Genomic DNA, 19,369 nt, shown 5'->3' with positions numbered 1-19,369 from the left:
CTCCTGGGTGACTGGGATCGACCGTTACTCTCAAAATGAAAGATGTCACTTTTTTCATTTGTTTGGCAAACGTTTATTGAGTGCCTACCATTTCCCCGGTATACATTATGCGACACCGACACCACTCAAGACCCAATGTTCGTTAGTCTCATCGTCAGTCGGTGTACACAGAAGGCTAGGGTGCCTAGGGCGTTCGTCCCATAGCCGAAGGCGAAGCCCACAGCCGCAGCATCCTACTAGCGCGCGCCCGAGGGCCGTACAGCGCTAAGCACGTGCACACGCACAGGAACGCCGGGATCCCGCGTCCCCAGCGTTGTGCAGGCGCCAGGCGCGGGCGGGAGCTCAGGAGTCGGGAGCTCTAGGCGGGGCGGGTGCCCGAGAGCAGCGCTCGTGCATTCGGTCCTCCGCTCCCAAAGCCCCGCCCCGCCCCCCCTTCTCCCGCGCGCGGGCTCTGCGCGCCCCTAGTTGCGCGCGTGCGCGCGCGTGCGCAGGCCAGGGCTCTCATGGGGGCGGCCCCGTAGACTAACGAAAGCATCAGAAGGGCCTGGATTAACCCTTTCTCTGCTCGCCCATTTAGAGGCCCGGTCGGGTTCCGTGCCTGCGCAAGCCGGCGGCGCGCCTTCCTCCCAGCCCGCACCGCGCATGCACGGGGAGGGGGGGTTGCCGGTGGGGGTTTTCAAGGCCGGGTAGACATTCTGTGCTCGTGCAGGAGGAGGGCTGCTACCATCAGGGACGTGCACGATTTCCCCCCCCACCCCGCCCCCTCCCCAAACTAAAAAAAAAAAAAATCCAAAAACACTGCCACCCACCGTGCCCCCGTGCCCCGCGTCCATCCCGTCCCCGGCCTGTGTGCAGCGAGCGCGGGGAGCCCACGTCGAGGTCTGTGGCTGTGCCACGCTGCAGGTAAGCGCGGGCCAGGGGTGCGGAAGGGGCCCGGGCCATCAGCGAGGCGGGCACGGGGGCAGCCTGCGGCTGGCGCGGCGGGGCGGCCCGGAAGAAGCGCGTTCTCGCCACGCTCTGGGGCACCAGCCAGCTCCAGGATGTGCAGGCGGCCGGCGGCGGCGCGGTGCGAGCGGGAACGGGCGTGGGCCGGGGCTGGGCCGGGCGTGGGGAACGGGCATTCTGGGTGCTGCGCAGGCCGGTGAGCGGACTGGAACAGTAGCCGGGCGGCGGCCGCTGCGGCCCCGGGCGCGCGCTCGCTGAGCCTTGGTGGCAGAGTTCATGGCCGTTCTCGCTCGCATCTCCGCAACGCTCCGCCGTGAGGGTTGGGACGGCCCGGAGCCCAGCGCTGAGTGTGGCCCTCCGGGCGCCGCCCCTCAGAGCCCGGGGCCCCACCACACCGCACCGCCCTCAGCTGCCTGTGGAGGAGGGGGCCGGGACCCCCACGCTCGCACTCCCGGGTGCGCCCGCCGAGCTCGGAAAGCCGGCCGCGCGCCGCCCCCGCCCCCGGCCGCGGGAGGGCGGGGGAGGGCCCGGCGCGAGCCGGCCAGGGAGTGCGCGGGGCGCGAGCTCCGGGCTCGCGGGCGGTACGGGGCGCGGCGCGGCGCGGGGCTGCGGAGACGGGCCACACGCCCGCTCCCGCTCGTTGCCGCTCCCGGGACCGCCGTGGGCTCTTCCTTTTGCGCTCAGAGCGGAGGCCAGAATCTTGCGCGGGAAGCCTGATTATGAAAGGGAAAGTCACTCTTTCGCCTTCCGGCTCCGAGGCCGAGCTTTTGTTTGGGAAGAAATGCAAACGGCCCTATCTACTTCCCCACTTTCCGGGCAGAAAGAAACGAGAGGGTGGCTTGGAGAACCTCTGAAGGCTAGATGGCTCTTGCGCTTCGTTATCTTTCCTTATCCCTACCCCGAAGTTGCGAGCTTTGGACAGGGAAGTCGTGCCGCCGCCATTGTCACGACTGTTCGGGGATAGGGGAGGCGGCTGGCTGTCCAGGCAAGTTTGGCTGTGCTGGAGCCCCCTCTCCCCGTTAAGGTGACTCGGTTCCTCAGCGGTTTAGAGAGCAGTAATGAAGGGGCAGCTTTGATATGGAGGTGTAATTGAAGCTATAGTGTTCTCACCAGCTATACGTATACTGGCAGTGGGTATCCTCCAGTTTGACGCACCTGAACTTAGCAATTGGAACATCTCAGTAGAAAAAAAAACTGGTCCTCAGAGACCTTGAGAGTGGAGGCCAAATAACACCCTGGCCAAAAAAGGAGAAAAAAAAATCAACACACTGATGGATACGGTCATTCCTCTCTCTCTCTAGTCCATGCACTTTTATCCCACATCCTTGAAATACAGTAGGAAGTGACCCGGTAGAAGTTTGGCCTGGTTGCTTTCTTTGGGGTGACTACAGACCGTGTCCTATTTAAGAAACAAACTCCGAAGCATCTGTAAAACTAATTTTGCTCAGTTCTCACACTTTGCAGATAAGAAAATTCCCTGCTGCTTTAAGGCAGCTGATTGCTGTGTTTCCTTTTCTGTAGAGCGAACCTTTTGATAGTGTTCAGGATTTTGGTCTCTTGATTCGAGTTTTCCACTGCAGTTTTTATGTAAGGCTGTTGCAGCCCAGTCCCTTATCTGTGTGGTCACTGTTCAGTAGAAGAAACTTTTTGTATTTTTCAGGATATTGGTCTGCAGGATGGAGTCCCTATGGTAAGAGTTAAAATTCAAAAAAAAGCTAAAATCTTTTAGCTTGTCTGTAGGGATACAGGTGAAAACACCTACAGTTCTCACATGCAGGCTAAATGATATGTGCTACGTCATACAGAAGTGTAGGAAGAAGAAAGCAGCTACTATATCCTCCAGTATTAACTGTTGGGTATGTGAAATTTTATAACTCTCTCTGTATTTATTAAATAGATATACCCTCTGTATGACCCCAGAGAAAAATGTGGAGGGCTACATACCTAGCAGGAAATGGTGGGGGCAGGGAGCACTTTCTGGCTTTTTCTGATATCTGTGTAGCTATCAACATCTATACATGGGCTTTGTTTGTGAGGAGAAATTCTTTAGTGGCTCTTCAGTGTATCCTCTGATTCCCTGTGCACAGTCTTTCCACACCCTAAGTGCTGCAGCCCTTGTTTTCCTTCAAGTCTGCTCAGAGCTGGACCTCTGTCCCCATCCTGAAAATGGGTACATGTGCAAGTGGCAGGACAAGAAAGGAAAGTTTATTTTTTAAAAAATTTCTTGTTTAGAATTTTAGATAGAAGAAGATCCTACCTTACTCTTGTGTGTCCTTTTTTCTTGTAGGACGGGCGTGCCCCTGATCAGTTATTCTGATCTGAAGAATTTGGCATTTCAAGCATTAAGACAATAGCCTGAATTGTTCATGGTAACTATAACTTTGGATATTAAATCTTGAAACTATGATTCAGTATTTGCTTTTAAAAATAAAGTATGTAGATATACACATATATCAATTGTGTTAGCACTTACATTTCTCTGGGGAAAAATGTCTATTTTCCTCATATTGTGTTGAATGGAAGGAAAACAATGTTTTTGAAAAGAAACTAGAATACATTATTTTTAAAAGATCAATTTTCATGCCCTGGCTGGGTAGCTAAGTTGATCAGAGCATCATCCTGATACGCTAAAGTTGCTGGTTCAATACCGGGTCAGGACACATATAAGAATCAACCCACGAATGCATAAATAAGTAGAACAAAAAATTGATGTTTCTCTCTCTCTCCCTTTCTCTCTAAGATAAATAAATAAATAATACTTTAAAAATATTAATTTCTTTAATGTTGTGACAGATGTCTTTTGTGCCAGTTCTAAATTCCTTTTGCTTGTAAAATACTTGCAGCCCTTGTCAAGTACATCTAACCTTTAAAGACATTTTTGTCTAGATAGCAGATAGATTGGCATCCAGAGGGAATGAAGCTGCTTATCGCCTCTCTTCCCAAATGTCATCTGATTCTTTGAGGGTCATATTAAACCTTAGCCCTCATTCATTGGCCCCAAACCAAACCAATGTGGAAAAACTAGAAGTCCACACCAAATGGAATATTTTGGCAGTGATATTCCTTTCTAGCTCTGCAACACTGATTTGTCTGTTCTGTCTAGGAAGTAGAACACTGAACGCTGTTACTTATTTTACTGAGCCTTCCTCTACGTGAAAATAGAGTAGGCGCAACAGACAGGACTGGTGTATCTTTGCCTCAGAGCTGTTTCTTAAACCTTGAAACTGAATTGTCATTATTACCTTTACTTGTCAGGAATCACAGGTTTTGGAGCTAGATTGCCTGAAATTGAGTCCCAGCTCTCCACTAAATAACTAGAGTATTGGGCAGGTTCCCAACCTCATCTATGAAGTAGAGATAATGATACCTATTGCATGGGTTTATTTGATCATTACATTTGTGAAGACATGCAAAGCACATAGAAAAATACCTGGTATGTATCATGTGCTTAGTAAAAGTTGGCTATAATTGTAACTAGGCAAATACTTTGTAAACTGAAGATAAATAGAAGTAACAATATGGAAATCCCTAAGATGGGATGTCTTTTCTACTCATGTTCTTAAATCACTCAGAATGACTTTTTGAAATTGTTCAGTATCAAAAATTGATCATAAAATGAAAATCTGTTTTCTGTATGAAAAAGTGTTGTTCATAATTATCAAACTTTCTTTTTAAAAATTTTTTGTAGGAGTTTTTCATCAGTATGTCTGAAACCATTAAATATAATGACGATGATCATAAAACTCTATTTCTGAAAACACTAAACGAACAACGCCTGGAAGGAGAGTTTTGTGATATTGCTATTGTTGTTGAAGATGTGAAATTCAGAGCACACAGATGTGTTCTTGCCGCCTGCAGCACCTACTTTAAAAAGCTTTTTAAGAAGCTTGAGGTTGATAGCTCTTCAGTCATAGAAATAGATTTTCTACGTTCTGATATCTTTGAAGAGGTCCTGAACTACATGTACACAGCAAAGATTTCTGTGAAAAAAGAAGATGTTAACTTAATGATGTCATCAGGTCAGATTCTCGGTATCCGATTTTTGGATAAACTCTGTTCTCAGAAGCGTGATGTGTCTAGTCCTGATGAAAATAACGGCCAGTCCAAAACTAAGTATTGCCTCAAAATAAATCGCCCCATTGGAGATGCTGCTGATACTCAGGATGATGATGTGGAAGAAATTGGAGATCAAGATGACAGTCCATCTGATGACACTGTAGAAGGCACCCCGCCGAGTCAGGAGGATGGCAAGTCGCCTACAACTACGCTCAGGGTTCAGGAAGCGATCTTGAAAGAGCTGGGGAGTGAGGAAGTTCGAAAAGTAAATTGCTATGGCCAGGAAGTAGAATCCATGGAGACCCCAGAATCGAAAGATTTGGGGTCTCAGACTCCTCAAGCCTTAACATTTAATGATGGAATGAGTGAAGTGAAGGATGAACAGACACCAGGCTGGACAACTGCTGCCAGTGACATGAAGTTTGAGTATTTACTTTATGGCCATCATCGGGAGCAGATCGCCTGTCAGGCATGTGGTAAAACCTTTTCTGACGAAGGCAGATTGAGGAAACATGAAAAACTCCACACAGCGGATAGGCCATTTGTTTGTGAAATGTGTACAAAAGGTTTTACCACTCAGGCCCACCTAAAAGAACACCTAAAAATCCACACGGGATATAAGCCCTACAGTTGTGAGGTGTGTGGAAAATCATTTATTCGTGCCCCAGACCTAAAGAAGCACGAGAGGGTTCACAGTAATGAAAGACCGTTTGCGTGTCACATGTGTGACAAAGCCTTTAAACACAAGTCCCACCTCAAAGATCATGAACGAAGACACAGAGGGGAAAAACCTTTTGTGTGTGGCTCATGCACCAAAGCGTTTGCCAAGGCATCTGATCTGAAAAGGCACGAGAACAATATGCACAGTGAAAGGAAGCAGGTTACCCCCAGTGCCATTCAGAGCGAGACAGAACAGTTGCAGGCGGCAGCGATGGCTGCCGAAGCGGAGCAGCAGTTGGAAACAATAGCCTGTAGCTAGAGGTGGTGGGACATGAACACTTTGCCTGACCCATGGAGACTGAGGTTGCATTGTTCATAACAAATGAACACCGGTCACTGTATTTTTTTTTTTTTAACTTATGGAGCATTGTACTCACTGGACTTAAGGCAGTGCCTGGTTAGGTGTTTTGAAAACTTTTCAAGGAAATAATGTTCATTGGTTCTGACCAAACAGTTTCACTGTCCTGTCTGGTGTGTAGTATTAATGTTGCCAGTAAGTCCCACCCCTTCTCTTTTATGGTTTTAGTTTGAGGATTCCTGTGTCCAGTTCAGAAGTGAGAGACTTCTATTCCATTTTTAATTCCTCTCTACACTGCTGCACTGGTGAACACACTGCACAGAGTGATAATTGAGTAAATTGATTTCCCAATCCCAATTATATGTGACTTAGGGTCAAAACAGCATTTTAAATAATTTAATAAAAGTGCTTAATGTAGACACAGAAAATACTGGTGGTTGGCCAAGAACACTGCACAAATATGAAAACAAGGCCTGGAAATGTGGAATGCTTTTCAATTTATATTTGATTTGTTAATTTTCTATCACTGTTTTTTACAGTTTTTGTGGACAAATAATGGTTGCTTTGCTGAAGTGTCTCTTCATCCATTTTGGTTTATTGCCCATACTTACCCCAAAAATGTGGTAACAAGACCAGAAGGCTAAGCAAATCCACAGAGATGTTGGTGATCTGGGGGCTGAGTTCCTTCATTCCTCTTATCTGGGGCATTGCCACTCTGAATGGGTGGGGTTTGTAGAGTGGACCAGAGGCAAAAAGTTTAGAAAAGGGTAAATAGGAACCTGGCTCTCAGAGACAAGGTTTTCACATTTGCAATAATTCCAAGACTTCCTAGATCAAAATAATTCTTAATTGATTTTGAAATTAGGACAAGAGCAGGTATGCCTCTTCAGATACCTTCGTGTAACTTAACAATGTTATCAAGCTTTTGTGCTCTCTGTAGCATATGATTTATCCATAAAGGAGATGCAATATCATTGCTTAAATTAATACATTTGAAATCTTTTAAGTGTGTAAATAGTATAGAAGTGTTGGTCTTAGGTATTTCAAGGAAAAGTAGACAGCTGCACATTTTTTTGCACATTGAATTAAAATAACTTCCATCAGCAAGAAGCATCAGTCTGTTGTTAACCAATATTAAAGATTGTCAGACCAAATGTTTATGTTTTTGAAGTATATTTCATCACTGGTTACAGTTTTAAGTAGAGTTGATTGCCTTTTCATAGCTGTAACAGAATTATAAATGATGTTCCAATTTTGGTGTATGAAAAAATTTTTAAACCATTTCTTTTGGAATATATTGAAATATCAACAATAGTTTGAATTATGTTCTATAATAAAGCATTAGTCAATTATTTTGGAATGTACAATTTTAGAAAAATGTTGACTTTTAAAATTTATTTTTGGTTGATAGTTTTTTTAAAGATACATTAAAATAATTTCATTTCACAGTTTGTTGCATTAACACCTGCAATTACTATTTGGGGGAAATTTTACTTTTTAAGTCGATATATGGGTTATGCCAAGCTTGTCGGATGAAGATACTGCCTTTTAAGAAACTTATTTATTGGTATAATGTTTAGTTTAAAATTAATTTCTTTTGAAGAAAGTTGTTTTTCCATCCTAAAAGTAGTCTTGTCACTGTTTATATGCTATTAGTAGAAGGGGAAGTGATTGATATTCCTAGGCTGTTTTAACCAAAGCAGAAGAAAAATAATTTAACATCTTGTTGATAGCTACTTTAACAAACTGTTTTTGGGTCTTCATTTTAGTATGTATGAGAAAATATAATTCTATCATTCCTGTTTCCATTTTTTCATAACAACCTTTCACACATCCAAGTTTCTACCAACGTGCATTTTCTATGCTATCTTTATGGTTTTTCAGAGTTTCAAGTTAACGTGGTATTAACCCTTATTGAAACCACATAGTCACAGTGGTACCCCCAAAAAGAAAGCTTAAATTTTAGTTCTTTATTTGTATTATGTAAATATTTGTCCTATTTTTGCATGAGATATATTTATATTATAATTTCTACCACTGGCACTGGGTTCATATGTGTGTTAGGGTGCTTATCTTCTTTTTTTTTTATTTAATTGTTGTTCAAGTACAGTTTTCTGCCTTTTACCCCCATCCCAGCCCTCCCCCTTCTCCCTCCCGTTTTCTCCCCCCTTGTTATCTTCTTGGTGGCTGCAAAGGGTCGTTGAGACTGCCTCTCTCACCCAGCTGGCCTTTGTAGTTCCCTGGATGGTGAAACCATCATTTTAGGCAGTTCAAGGATAACTCCAGTCATGGGATTAATTCTGAAATGTCCTTACACTGAATTTGTCATATTAGGGTAAGGAAATTGTAAATGTCAGTGTTACTATCTCTTCGTTATTTAAAAAAGTCACCTACTTTTTTATTTTGAACAAGAGTATCTACAACTTGATGTTACCTTTTATGCCAACTTGCATTGTATTGGCAGTGATTGAGGAAGAGAATTTTAGGACGTCTAAACTTTAGGTCATTTACCTGCTAATTAACTTGATCACAAATTTAAAATTGTTAGTAATTACAGAAATTGCCATCAAGTGAATGTTGTACTAATAAATTCCTCCTATTTTGTTGATAGGAAAGATTGAGGTGAAGGAGAATGATGTAAATTTATGTGTAGTTTCCATTTAATGTGTTATGTTGTAAAAGGTGTCTACCTCAGTCATTGGGAACCTGGATACATTTTCCTGAGTAATGCTGTTGGTGATTAGTTTCTAGATCAATTATAAAAGCCTGTGTAGGTGTAGCAGAATTAATGTAAGGGCTTTAATCTTGAGTTCTGAGTTGTGGGATTTAAGGTGCTGAGGTTTCCAGGGAAGACAATGGAGAACTCTCCCTTCCCTCTGCCATTTACCTTTAGTTTCTTCATTACCCAAGCCCACCATGCTCCCACACCTCACAAATGTATGAGAGACAAGGAAAACATCAGAGGGAGGCAAGGTAACCATTGACAACCATCACAGTGAGAGCTGAGGACTTACATTTATTCTGAAGCCTCCTAATGACTGAAATCAACAAGCACTTTCAGTCATAGGGAACTCCCTACCTCCCTGATGCTCCACACCCACCTTCACACAGACCTAACAGCTTCTTGGTCTTTTAATTTTGTGTCCATTTTTGTATACCCCTTTGTAACTGGGTACTTCCTGCCCTTCGGCACTATTCATAAGAAACTTAAACATGAATCTGCTTGACAACAGTTCAGATGTAGAGATACCTTGCTTCATTTATCTATCATGTATTGAGGCCCTAGTCTGGATCCCAGAGATAAAAAGGCAGAAGAGATTTGGCTCCACCTCACACAGTGTACTCTGTCTTGTATTAAGCATTATTTTTAGAAATGAAGGTGGTATTTTCCCATCTATTATCCATGATTCCTTAAAGGTCACCATACTGATCTTCTAAGTGCTCTAGATGTAATTTAGATGGATTGTAACATTTCGGCAGTTGTGTGATTTCATGGTCTCTTAAAGAGGTATTCCCAATTGCCAGTATTCATGTAAATATTTTCAGTATAACTAGGGGGAAGTGTGGTTTAGTGGAAAGACATATAGTCCAACTTGAACTGGATCCTGGTTCTGGTTATCAGTTAATGTATAAATTTAGGCACGGTCTTTACTGCCCTGAACCTTAGTTTTTTCATTTCTAAACTAGTAATTTGTAATTCTGGCTCATGGTCTGCTGTGAAGATTAAATATGATCACCAGTACAAAATATTTAGCCCAGCATCCACTGCCTTTTAGGCGCATCCTAAATGTTTCCTACTGAAAGAGCGTTCTCAGTAGAGAAGCAGAGCCAGACTGGAGTTCTCTTGATTTTGACAAGTCAGTTTTATGGTCATCAGCCCCAAGCTGGAGACTAGATCGCCTTTGGTCTTAACTGAAAATGTCTGTGAAAGCTGTGTTTATACTAGCATTTATGTAATCTTAAACCCATTTGCGGCTTTCTTCTCACAAATGTATTCATTTTAGGATTCTCTTTGGTTTTGTAATCTCCCATCGTTTAAGTAGGCTGTTGGCACACAGTCAAGTGTACACTGGCCTCTGCAAGGCTCCCTGCTCCTCTGTCTCTGGTGGCACAGCCAGCACTGCAGTTTTGAGAGCTGCCTCTCAAGTGCCCTGTGAAATCATGTGTTTGGGGGGTAATTTTTATATTTTGTTTTTCTACAACTGGGTGTATTTCAGACTACGCCCAGCCTTTCTCTTTCTGGCTTACATGAATTCTAGGATGATCTATTACTTTCTTTCCAAAGGGTCTTACACTACACCCAAGAATTTTGATTTTCTTTTAGTTCAGAATACAAGTTCACTGAATCAGTTTTACTTGCTCTTCTTTGGAGGACATTTCCATGAATCCTACATAAAAGTATTTTCTACAAAGAATCAGTCAATAAATGTTCACTGAATGCCTCGTATGTGCCAGGCATTGGACTTGATGCTGGAGATGGAACAGTGAATAAGGCAGACACTCCTGCCCTCACAGAGCCTACCATCCAGGACGGGGTTAACCGGTCACCTTTCCAAGTTTTATAAAGTGTCACAAGATTTACAAATAATGGTCATAAATGTACCTAATTTTAAAAAATCTGCTGCAGTATGTATTTTTATCTGGTTCTTGGAACATACTTCAGAAAGTAATTTGAGTTTTTAATATAGTCAAGAAACATTCTCAAGTGACTTTTTTGAATGTATACTGAGAAAATGTATTTGTTAAACATTACCATTTCTATAGCATGATTCTTACTTTTTTCATTGATAATGAATTTGGAAAGGGGAATATGAGACTATGGTTTGTTTCTTTAAAATAATAGATCCTGGCATCAAGAAAAGATACTGATACAAAGAAAATTAGACCAACCTCCCCAATAACCTTGTCTTCCAGAAGCTTTGATCAAGGTATATTAACTCAGAAAGTCCTAGAGGATGGAGCTTAATGAGCAATAAAGGGTATGCTCAGCAGCAACTTTGAAATGAGAGTTGAGAGTGTGCAGGTATTCCCTAAAAGCCCCCAAACATAACATTTGTTGCATATTTACCAGGTATCAGGCACTACATACGTGATCTCTGTGCTTTGGGACTACTTTAAGGCACCTTATTACTGATGAGAATACCAGGATTCAGAGAAGTTAAAAGTCCTACCTGTCAGTTGTTATCAGAGCCAGGATAGAACGGGTCCAGTTGCCTCCAAAGCCTATGCCCATAGTCACCATGTCATAATGCCCTTAAACAGGCAAAGGAGCAGCTGTGGCCTTGCACACAGTCTTACCAACTTCAGTTCACTGTTAGGGGGGAGAGAGCAGCTGGAGGAGAGGTAGAGGCATGAATGCAAATGGTGCCCCTAAGTTTATATCGTAAATCAGTCCCCATATTTTGAATTCTCCAAGGGGTTCCTCATGCAAGGAGCCAAATACTAAACCAGCATTGTTTTACTGTCCTTTGGTTCTAGAGGCTGCTCCAAATTTGGGAAACTGCAGATAGGGTGTCATGGATGATTGCACAAGAACAGAGCTACTTGTTGCCTTTCTTCGTGTTCCGTTCTTCAGTGAGCCAGGGAAACCCCACCAGACCAAAGGCCATCTATTGTGGTGTCAAAATTAATGTTTAATGTTTGTGAACGTGGTTGTTAGGAGATCCCCACCTCTCTGAAAGGTGCTAGAAAACTTGAATTAAGGTTCTATCTGTACTGCTTTCAGGCTATCACCACCTTGGGATAGCTGCATAACTCTTCTTACTTTCTTCAGCTAAAATGCATATGGCAATTCCCTGCCCAGCTTACCCTGCCTTTACTTATTATTTCAAAAGATAAATTCATTTCTTCCATAGGTAATAGATTGGAAATTTAGCTTTAAAATATTTTATGATCAGGTATAACTGATTTAAAAGATTACTGACCTCAAACGGGATGACAGATGGAGGTGGTTGATGAGGAACTTAAAATTACACTTCATTCTTATGCTGTTTACATTTAATTAAATAAAGGGTGTGTGTAGCTGCTATTGCTTCTAAATCTTGGAATGACTGAGATTCTATTCTTCAGTCTTCCAGCAATCTTTCAGCAAGTATGAAACAGGAAATAGTGACCAGATTGGAAGGCTACTGAACCAATTGACCTGGATTAGTATAAAAATAGATTACACAGGGTGGAGCAAAAGTAGGTTTACAGTTCTTACGGAAAATAATACAATAATTAATAATAATACAAGAAAAAATTCTGCCCAATGTACTTACAACTAAATCTACTTTACCCTGCTCTGTATTTAATAGTCTAATAAATGTGGCATTGAGAAAAGAGGAATGAATGAATTTTAAGTGCTATATAATTATTTTCCCAAACTGAATTATGAGACCACAACAGTTTTCTTATTTTTCTAGTTTTATTGAGAAATAATTGACATACATCATTGTACAAATTTAGGGTATACAGCATTATGGTTTGATTTACATATGTTGTGAAATGTTTACCACAATTTGGTTAACATTCATCATCTCATATAGATACAATAAAAAGAAAAATAATTCTCCTTGTACTAAGAACTGTGAGGAACTTACTCTCTTAACTTTCCTAAATATTATACTGCAGTGCTAACTAGTTATCATGTTATACATCCCTAGTACTTATTTATCTCATAACTGAAATTTTTTCTTTTGATCACCTTCCTGCAAGCTCCCCTCCACCCACCCCTGGCTTCTGGTAACCATGAATCTGATCTCTTTTTCTAAGTGTGGTGGCTTTTAGAAATTAGATTGGACATGGTGAGATCGGACAGTGTTTGTCTTTGTCTGGCTTATTTCATTTAGCATCATGCCTCTGTGTTGTCACAATGGTAGATTTCCTCATTTTTGTATATACATTTTTGTATATGCAATTTCCTCATTGTATATACAAGGATACAGCAGAGATATTACAGGTTTGGCTTCAGATTACCACAATAAAGTGAGTAGTAATCTTTTTTCTGATGGTAGGTCTTGACTTCAATTTTTACAAAAACAAATTTGGGAAGTACAATAAAGGGAAGCTCAATAAAATGAGGTATGCCTGTATGTACCACAGCTTCCTTAGCCATTTATCTGTGGATGGACACTTAGGTTGTTTCCATGTCTTGACTATTATAAATAATGCTGCAATGAATAAGGGTGCAAACATATTTTTAAGTTAGTGTTTTTGTTTCCTTTGGATATATTCCTAGAACCAGAATTGCTAGATAATATGATAGTTCTATTTTTAATTTTCTGAGGAAACAACAGTGTACAAGTTTAGTTTTTTCCAAATCCACGCCAGCATGTGTTATCTCTTGTCTTTTTGTTGGTGGCCATTCTAACAGACTCAAGGTAATATATCACTGTGGTTTAATTTATATTTTTCTAATAACTAGTGATTAGCATCTTGTCACATATTTGTTGGCTGTTTGTGTATCTTCTTTGGAAAAATGTTTATTCAGGTCCTTTGCCTACTTTTTAATTGGCAAATTATCTGTTTTAAAGGAGGGGCTTATACTACACAGTCTTTAAGCTTATTTCAGAAGTCAAGCCTATTGTTTTACAATCATTTAGTTTGCATATTTTCTGCAAACATTCTAATTTTATGTATGTATGTATGTATTTAACGAGAGAGAGAGGGACAGACAGACATCGATCTGAGAGAGAAACATTGATTGGTTGCCTCTTATAGGTGCCCTGACCCCAGGAATTGAGCCCACAATTTATGCTTGTGGGTTGATGTTCCAGCTAACTGAACTGAGCCACCTGGCCAGGGCCAGACATTTTTAATGTACTTACTTGAAATTTGCTTGCCTTATAACTTAAAACGGGCACCAAAGGTGATCATAAGATCCAAGTTCCTGAATGCCTATGAGGGATAGTAGGAGAGGAGGGTTTGGAAGCCGGTGACCATCTCTCACATTTGTGCCACTGTTGAAAATGAACAGAATGTACGAAGTCCACTCAAACTGTCACAACTCCTAGCAAAATAATTTAAACCACACTTGATGTAATGGAACTAAGCCCGGGCTTTCCTGCATATCTTAAGGACATTCTCAGACATTGGAGATACATCTAAAAGAAATGAAAATCATATTTCTAAATTTAAGTACTCCTGGATCACCTGCTGTCTTCTTTTCTTGGTTCACTCTCTTGCTTTGGTGGAGGAGCACAGCCTCCGTCTGAGGAGTGAATAGAAAGTGAGCTTTTGAGATCCACTTTACCTTCTTACTTATTGATGGCTGGGGGTTGACTTCTAAATCAAAAAATAATGCCAGAAAGTGAATGTTCTGGTGATTCTGCAGTTAGCGCCTTCTGAGCAAACCTGAAGTGGCACCTCGGTTGAAAGACTAATCTTTCAAGCCAAAGAGATATTGAATAGCCAGAGACCTCCAAAAAGATTGAGAGCCTTACTTCCCAATGTGTTTACATTTTAAAGGGATGGACTACAAAGCCTGTAGCCAGTCATTTACATTCTAAAAGATTGTTAATGACTAGGGAACAAAAGTAATATCTGTGCTTCTCAGGAGGAGGAAGGGGCAGAGCTCCTGTGCAGGGTGACATGGCTGCCATGTTACCTGTAGGGAGCTGGGTGTGGGGAGCTGGTGCAGCTTTTATTGTGAGTAATAACATTGATGTCTGCTGGAGAACTCACCTCTGCTTTCAGGGTAAAAAAATCTAAATATAGGTATTAAAAACATAACTTATCTTAAAAATTTGAAAACACCTTGATAAATCTGAAACCATTCTGATTTATGGTCCTTTATGTGTGGCCAATATATTTTTCGGTGTTTAAATTTTGAAGAATCTTCTCTTTATGCCCATATTAGGAAATATGGCGTTTCTTGGTGTTGGTCTTTGTACTAGAAACTGGTTTGTCCTTTTGATCTGTTTGCTATGCTCTTCAGTTCTGGGAAGTTTTCTTGAATTATTTCATTTATGATTTCCTCATATTTGTTTTCACGTTCTCCAGTTTTTCTAGACAAATGCTCTAAATTTATTTTTATTTCTTATTCTCCATCTCTTTGTTTTGATCTAATTTCTGAGAGATTCCCTTAACTTTATATTTCCAACATTTACATTACAATTTAGAAGAAAGCCTTTTAATTGGAAATAATTTTTTACTTACAGAATGTTGCAAAATGGATACAGAATTTCCAAATACCTGGAGTAAACTAACCCAAATGTCAACATCTTACATGATCATAATATAATTATCAAAACTGAGAAATTAACATTAGAACAATTCTATTAACTAAACGACTTAATTTTGTTTTTTTTAATATATTTTATTGATTATGCTATCACAGTTGTCCCATTTTCTCCCCTTTTTCCCTCTGCCAGGCACCATCTCTCCCACTAGCATTCCCCCCTTAGTTCATGTCCATGGGTGATACATATAAGTTCTTTGGCTTCTACATTTCCTACGCTATTCTTAGCCTCTCCCTGTCTATTTTGTACCTGCCATTTATGCTTCTTATTCCCTGCACCTTTTCCCCCATTAACCTCTTTCCCCCTCCCCACTGATAACCCTTCATGTGATCTCCATTTCTGTGATTCTGTTCCTGTTCTAGTCTGCTTAGTTTGTTTTTGTTTTTGTGTTTTTTAGGTTTGGTTGTTGAAAATTGTGAGTTTCTCATTTTACTGTTCTTATTTTGTATCCGTTTCTTAGATAAGTCTCTTTAACTTTTCATGTAATAAGGGCTTGGTGATGATAAATTCCTTTAACTTGACCTTATCTGGGAAGCACTTTATCTGCCCTTCCATTCTAAGTGATAGCTTTGTTGGATAGAGTAATCTAGGATGTAGGTCCTGCCTTTTATGACTTCAAATACTTCTTTCCAGCCACTTGTCGCCTGCAAGTTTTATTTTTTTGAGAAATCAGCTGAAAGTCTTATGGGAACCCCTCTGTAGGTAACTTGTCTCCTTTTCTCTTGCTGCTTTTAAGATTCTCTCCTTCTCTTTCATCTTGGGTAATGTAGTTATGATGTGCCTTGGTGTGTGCTTCCTTGGGTCTACCTTCTTTGAGACTCTCTGAGCTTCCAGGACTTCCTGGACTTCCTGGAAGTCTATTTTCTTTGCCAGATTGGGGAAATTCTCCTTCATTGTTTTTTTTTTTTTCAAATAAGTTTTCAATTTCTTGCTCTTCCTCTTCTCTTTCTGGTACCCCTATGATTTGGATGTTGGAATGTTTAAAGATATCCTGGAGATTCCTAAGCCTCTTCTCATTTTCTTGAATTCTTATTTCTACATTCTTTTCTGGTTGAATGTTTATTTCTTCCTTCTGGTCCACACCGTTGATTTGAGTCCTGGTTTTCTTCCCTTCACTGTTGTTTCCCTGTACATTCTCCTTTATTTCATGTTGCATAGCCTTTACTTTTTCCTCAATTTTGTGACCAAATTCAACCACTTCTGTGAGCATCCTGACTGCCAGTGTTTCAAACTCTGCATCTGATAGGTTGGCTATCTCTTTGTTGCTTAGTTGTATTTTTTCTGGAGCTTTGATCTGTTCTTTCATTTGGGCCATCTTTTTTGTCTGGGTTTGTCTGTTATGTAGTAAGGGGCAGAGCCTTAGGTATTCACCAGGGCAGGACAACCCACTGTACTGCATTGTTCATAATAAATTTCTTATAAGCCTTTGTATTCTTTGGTGTCAGTTGTTATTTCTCCTTTTTCACTTCTGACTTTTTTATTTGGGTGTTTTCTCTTTTTTCCTTGATGAGTCTGGTTAAGGTTTTGTCAATCTTGTTTAACTTTTTAAAGAACCAGTTCTTGGATTCATTGATCTTTTGTATTATTTTTTTTATTCTATTTCATTTATTTCTGCTCTTATCTTTATTATTTCCTTCCTTCTTCTCACTTTGGGCTTTGTTTTTCTTTTTCAAGTTCCTTTAAGTGTGAAGTTAGATTGTTTATTTGAGCTCTTTCTTTTTCTTTTTTTTCTTTTTTATTTATTTTATTTTATTTTTTAGATAGGCCTGTAATACTATGAATTTCTCTCCTAGGGTTTCTTTCTAGTATCCCACAGTGTCCTCATTTTCATTTCTTTCAAAGTATCTTTTGATTTCTTCCTAGATCTCATTGTTGACCCATTCATTGTTTAATAACATGGTATATAGCTTCCATATATCTGCATGTTTTTCAATGTTATTCTTCTGATTGATTTCTAGTTTCATAACATTGTGGTCAGAGAAGATGCTTGATATGATTTCAATCTTAAATTTATTGAGACTCGTTTTGTGTCCTAACCTGTGGTCTATCTTAGAAAACATTCCATGTATATTTGATAAGTATGCATTTGGAATTAAATGCTCTGAAGATATCAATTAATACCATTTGATCTAGTGTGTCGTTTAAGGCTGCTCTCTCCTTGTTGATTTTTCCTCTGGAAGATTTCTCCAATGAAGTCTATGGATTGTTAAAGTGCCCAACTATGACTGTATTTCTGTCAGTCCCTCCCTTTATGTCCATCAAGTTTTGCCTCACATATTTAGGTGCTCCTATGTTGGTTGCATAAATGTTTATAAGGGTTATATCCTTTTCTGGATTGTTTCTTTTATTATTATGTAGTGTCCTTTGCCTCTTACTATAGCCTTGGTTTTAAGGTCTATTTTATTGGATATAAATATTACTAACCCAGTTCTTTTTCCTTTTCATTTACATGAAATATTTTTTCCATCCCTGTACTTTTAGTCCGTGTGTATCTTTCAATTTGACTTTGGGTCTCTTGGAGGCAGCATATATATATGGATCTTGTTTTCTTATCCATTTATCTACCCTATGTTTTTCAGTTGGAACATTTAAGCCATTTACATTTAAAGTGATTATGGATTGATATGTTTTTAGTGCCATTTTATTGTTAGACAATATACCTCTGTCTCCTCCTCCTCCTCTTCCTCTCCATCCTCCTCCTCCTCCTTCTTCTTATTCTTCTTCATCTTCCTCTTCTTCTCCTTCTCCTTCTTCAACCAAGCCATTTAACATTTGTTGCTATACTGATTTGGTGTTTACACACTCCTTTAGCTTTTTCTTGTCTGGGAAGTTCCTATTTCTCCTTTGATTTTAAATGATAGCCTTGCTGGGTAAAGTAGGTTTGGTTGTAAGTCCTTGCTTTTCATCACCTTGAATATTTATTGCCACTCCCTTCTCACCTGAAATGTCTGTGATAAATCAGATGTCAGTCTAATTGGTGCTCCCTTGTAAGTAACTACCTGCTTTTCTCTTCTGGCTTTTAGGATTCTCTCCTTGTCTTTAAGCCTTGTCATTTTAATTACGATGTGTCTTGGTGTAGGCCTCTTTGGGTCCAACTAGTTTGGGATTTCTGAGCTTCACGGTCTTGTGTATCTCTCTCCTTCACCAGATTAGGGAAGTTTTCAGTCATCATTTTTTCAAACAAGTTCTCGATCCCTTGCTTGCTTGCTGCTTCTTCTGGTATTTCCATGATATGGATGTTGTTATGCTTCATGTTGTCCAAAATGTTTCTTAAGTTCTTCTCATTTTTCAAAATTCTTTATTCTTTTTCTGCTCTGCCAGGGTGTTTTTTTCTACCTTGTCTTCCAAATCACTGATTCAGTCCTCTGCTTCATTTGACCTAGTCATTACTCCTTCCAGTGTAGTATTTGTTTCAGATATTGCAGTCTTTGTCTCTGGTAATTATTTTTATGGTTTCTAGGTCTTTTTTCATGCTGTTAAAACTATCCTTATAATCATTACTCTAGACCCTCAATCTGATAAATCACTTGCCTCCATTTCATCTAGCCTTTCTTCTGGAGAATTCTCTTGTTCTTTCATATGTGGTCTGTTTCTTTGTCTTTCCATCTTGGCCCCTTGTTTTTTTTCTATGGATAGGTAGGTCTGCAAAGATTCTGGTGTGGGCCTTTGTCAGATGCTGCTGTGACTGGTCCTGGTCAACCTATTGGGAGCAATCAGCAATCCACAGATGTGGCTCCCTCTGTTGGGCCTGTTTGTGTGCAGAAAGAACCAGGCTATGCACCAAGGCCGGCTTTAAATTTAATAAAATTTTTAAAAAATGTCTACTTTATCTGAAGTTATGTTCCTTTTTCATTTTTATATTATATACTTGTGCTTTCTTTTCTCTCTTTTTGAAGATTTTATTTATTTTCATAAAGAGGGAAAGAGAGGTAGAGAAACAACAATGTGCGAGAGAAACATGGATTGGCTGCCACACACTTGCTCCCAACCTGGGACCTGACCTGCAAACCAGGCATGTGCCCTGACCAGGAATCAACAGAACTTTTGCTTTTTGGGATGACGCCCAACTCACTGAACCACACTCACTGGTCAGGGTTCTCTTCTTTTTCTGATAGTCTTGCTAGTATCT

At 40.5% G+C, this 19,369-nt stretch overlaps 1 protein-coding gene across 9 annotated transcripts; it reads left to right on the top strand.

Annotated features, from left to right (window-relative positions):
• Positions 1–493: 493 nt before the first annotated feature.
• Positions 494–7,368, top strand: ZBTB14 (zinc finger and BTB domain containing 14). Of its 9 annotated transcripts, none has more exons than XM_036009273.1 (4): positions 494–903; positions 3,233–3,314; positions 4,201–4,378; positions 4,634–7,368. In XM_036009273.1, the coding sequence occupies exon 4, from the start codon at positions 4,649–4,651 to the stop codon at positions 5,978–5,980; it is 1,332 nt and encodes a 443-aa protein (XP_035865166.1). In that variant the 5' UTR covers positions 494–903; positions 3,233–3,314; positions 4,201–4,378; positions 4,634–4,648; the 3' UTR covers positions 5,981–7,368. The 9 variants fall into 9 exon arrangements, with proteins under 9 accessions (XP_035865166.1, XP_028379845.1, XP_035865164.1 ...); XM_036009275.1 differs by lacking the exon at positions 494–903 and adding an exon at positions 1,079–1,258; XM_036009268.1 differs by lacking the exons at positions 494–903; positions 4,201–4,378 and adding exons at positions 2,220–2,635; positions 2,723–2,801.
• The last annotated feature ends 12,001 nt before the right edge of the window (positions 7,369–19,369 follow it).

This window comes from Phyllostomus discolor, chromosome 9, assembly GCF_004126475.2.
Source record: "Phyllostomus discolor isolate MPI-MPIP mPhyDis1 chromosome 9, mPhyDis1.pri.v3, whole genome shotgun sequence".
In the NCBI taxonomy this organism is placed as follows: Eukaryota; Metazoa; Chordata; class Mammalia; order Chiroptera; family Phyllostomidae; genus Phyllostomus; species Phyllostomus discolor.
Note: the sequence above shows the minus strand (reverse complement) of the source record. Positions and strands in the feature narration are given on the sequence as shown.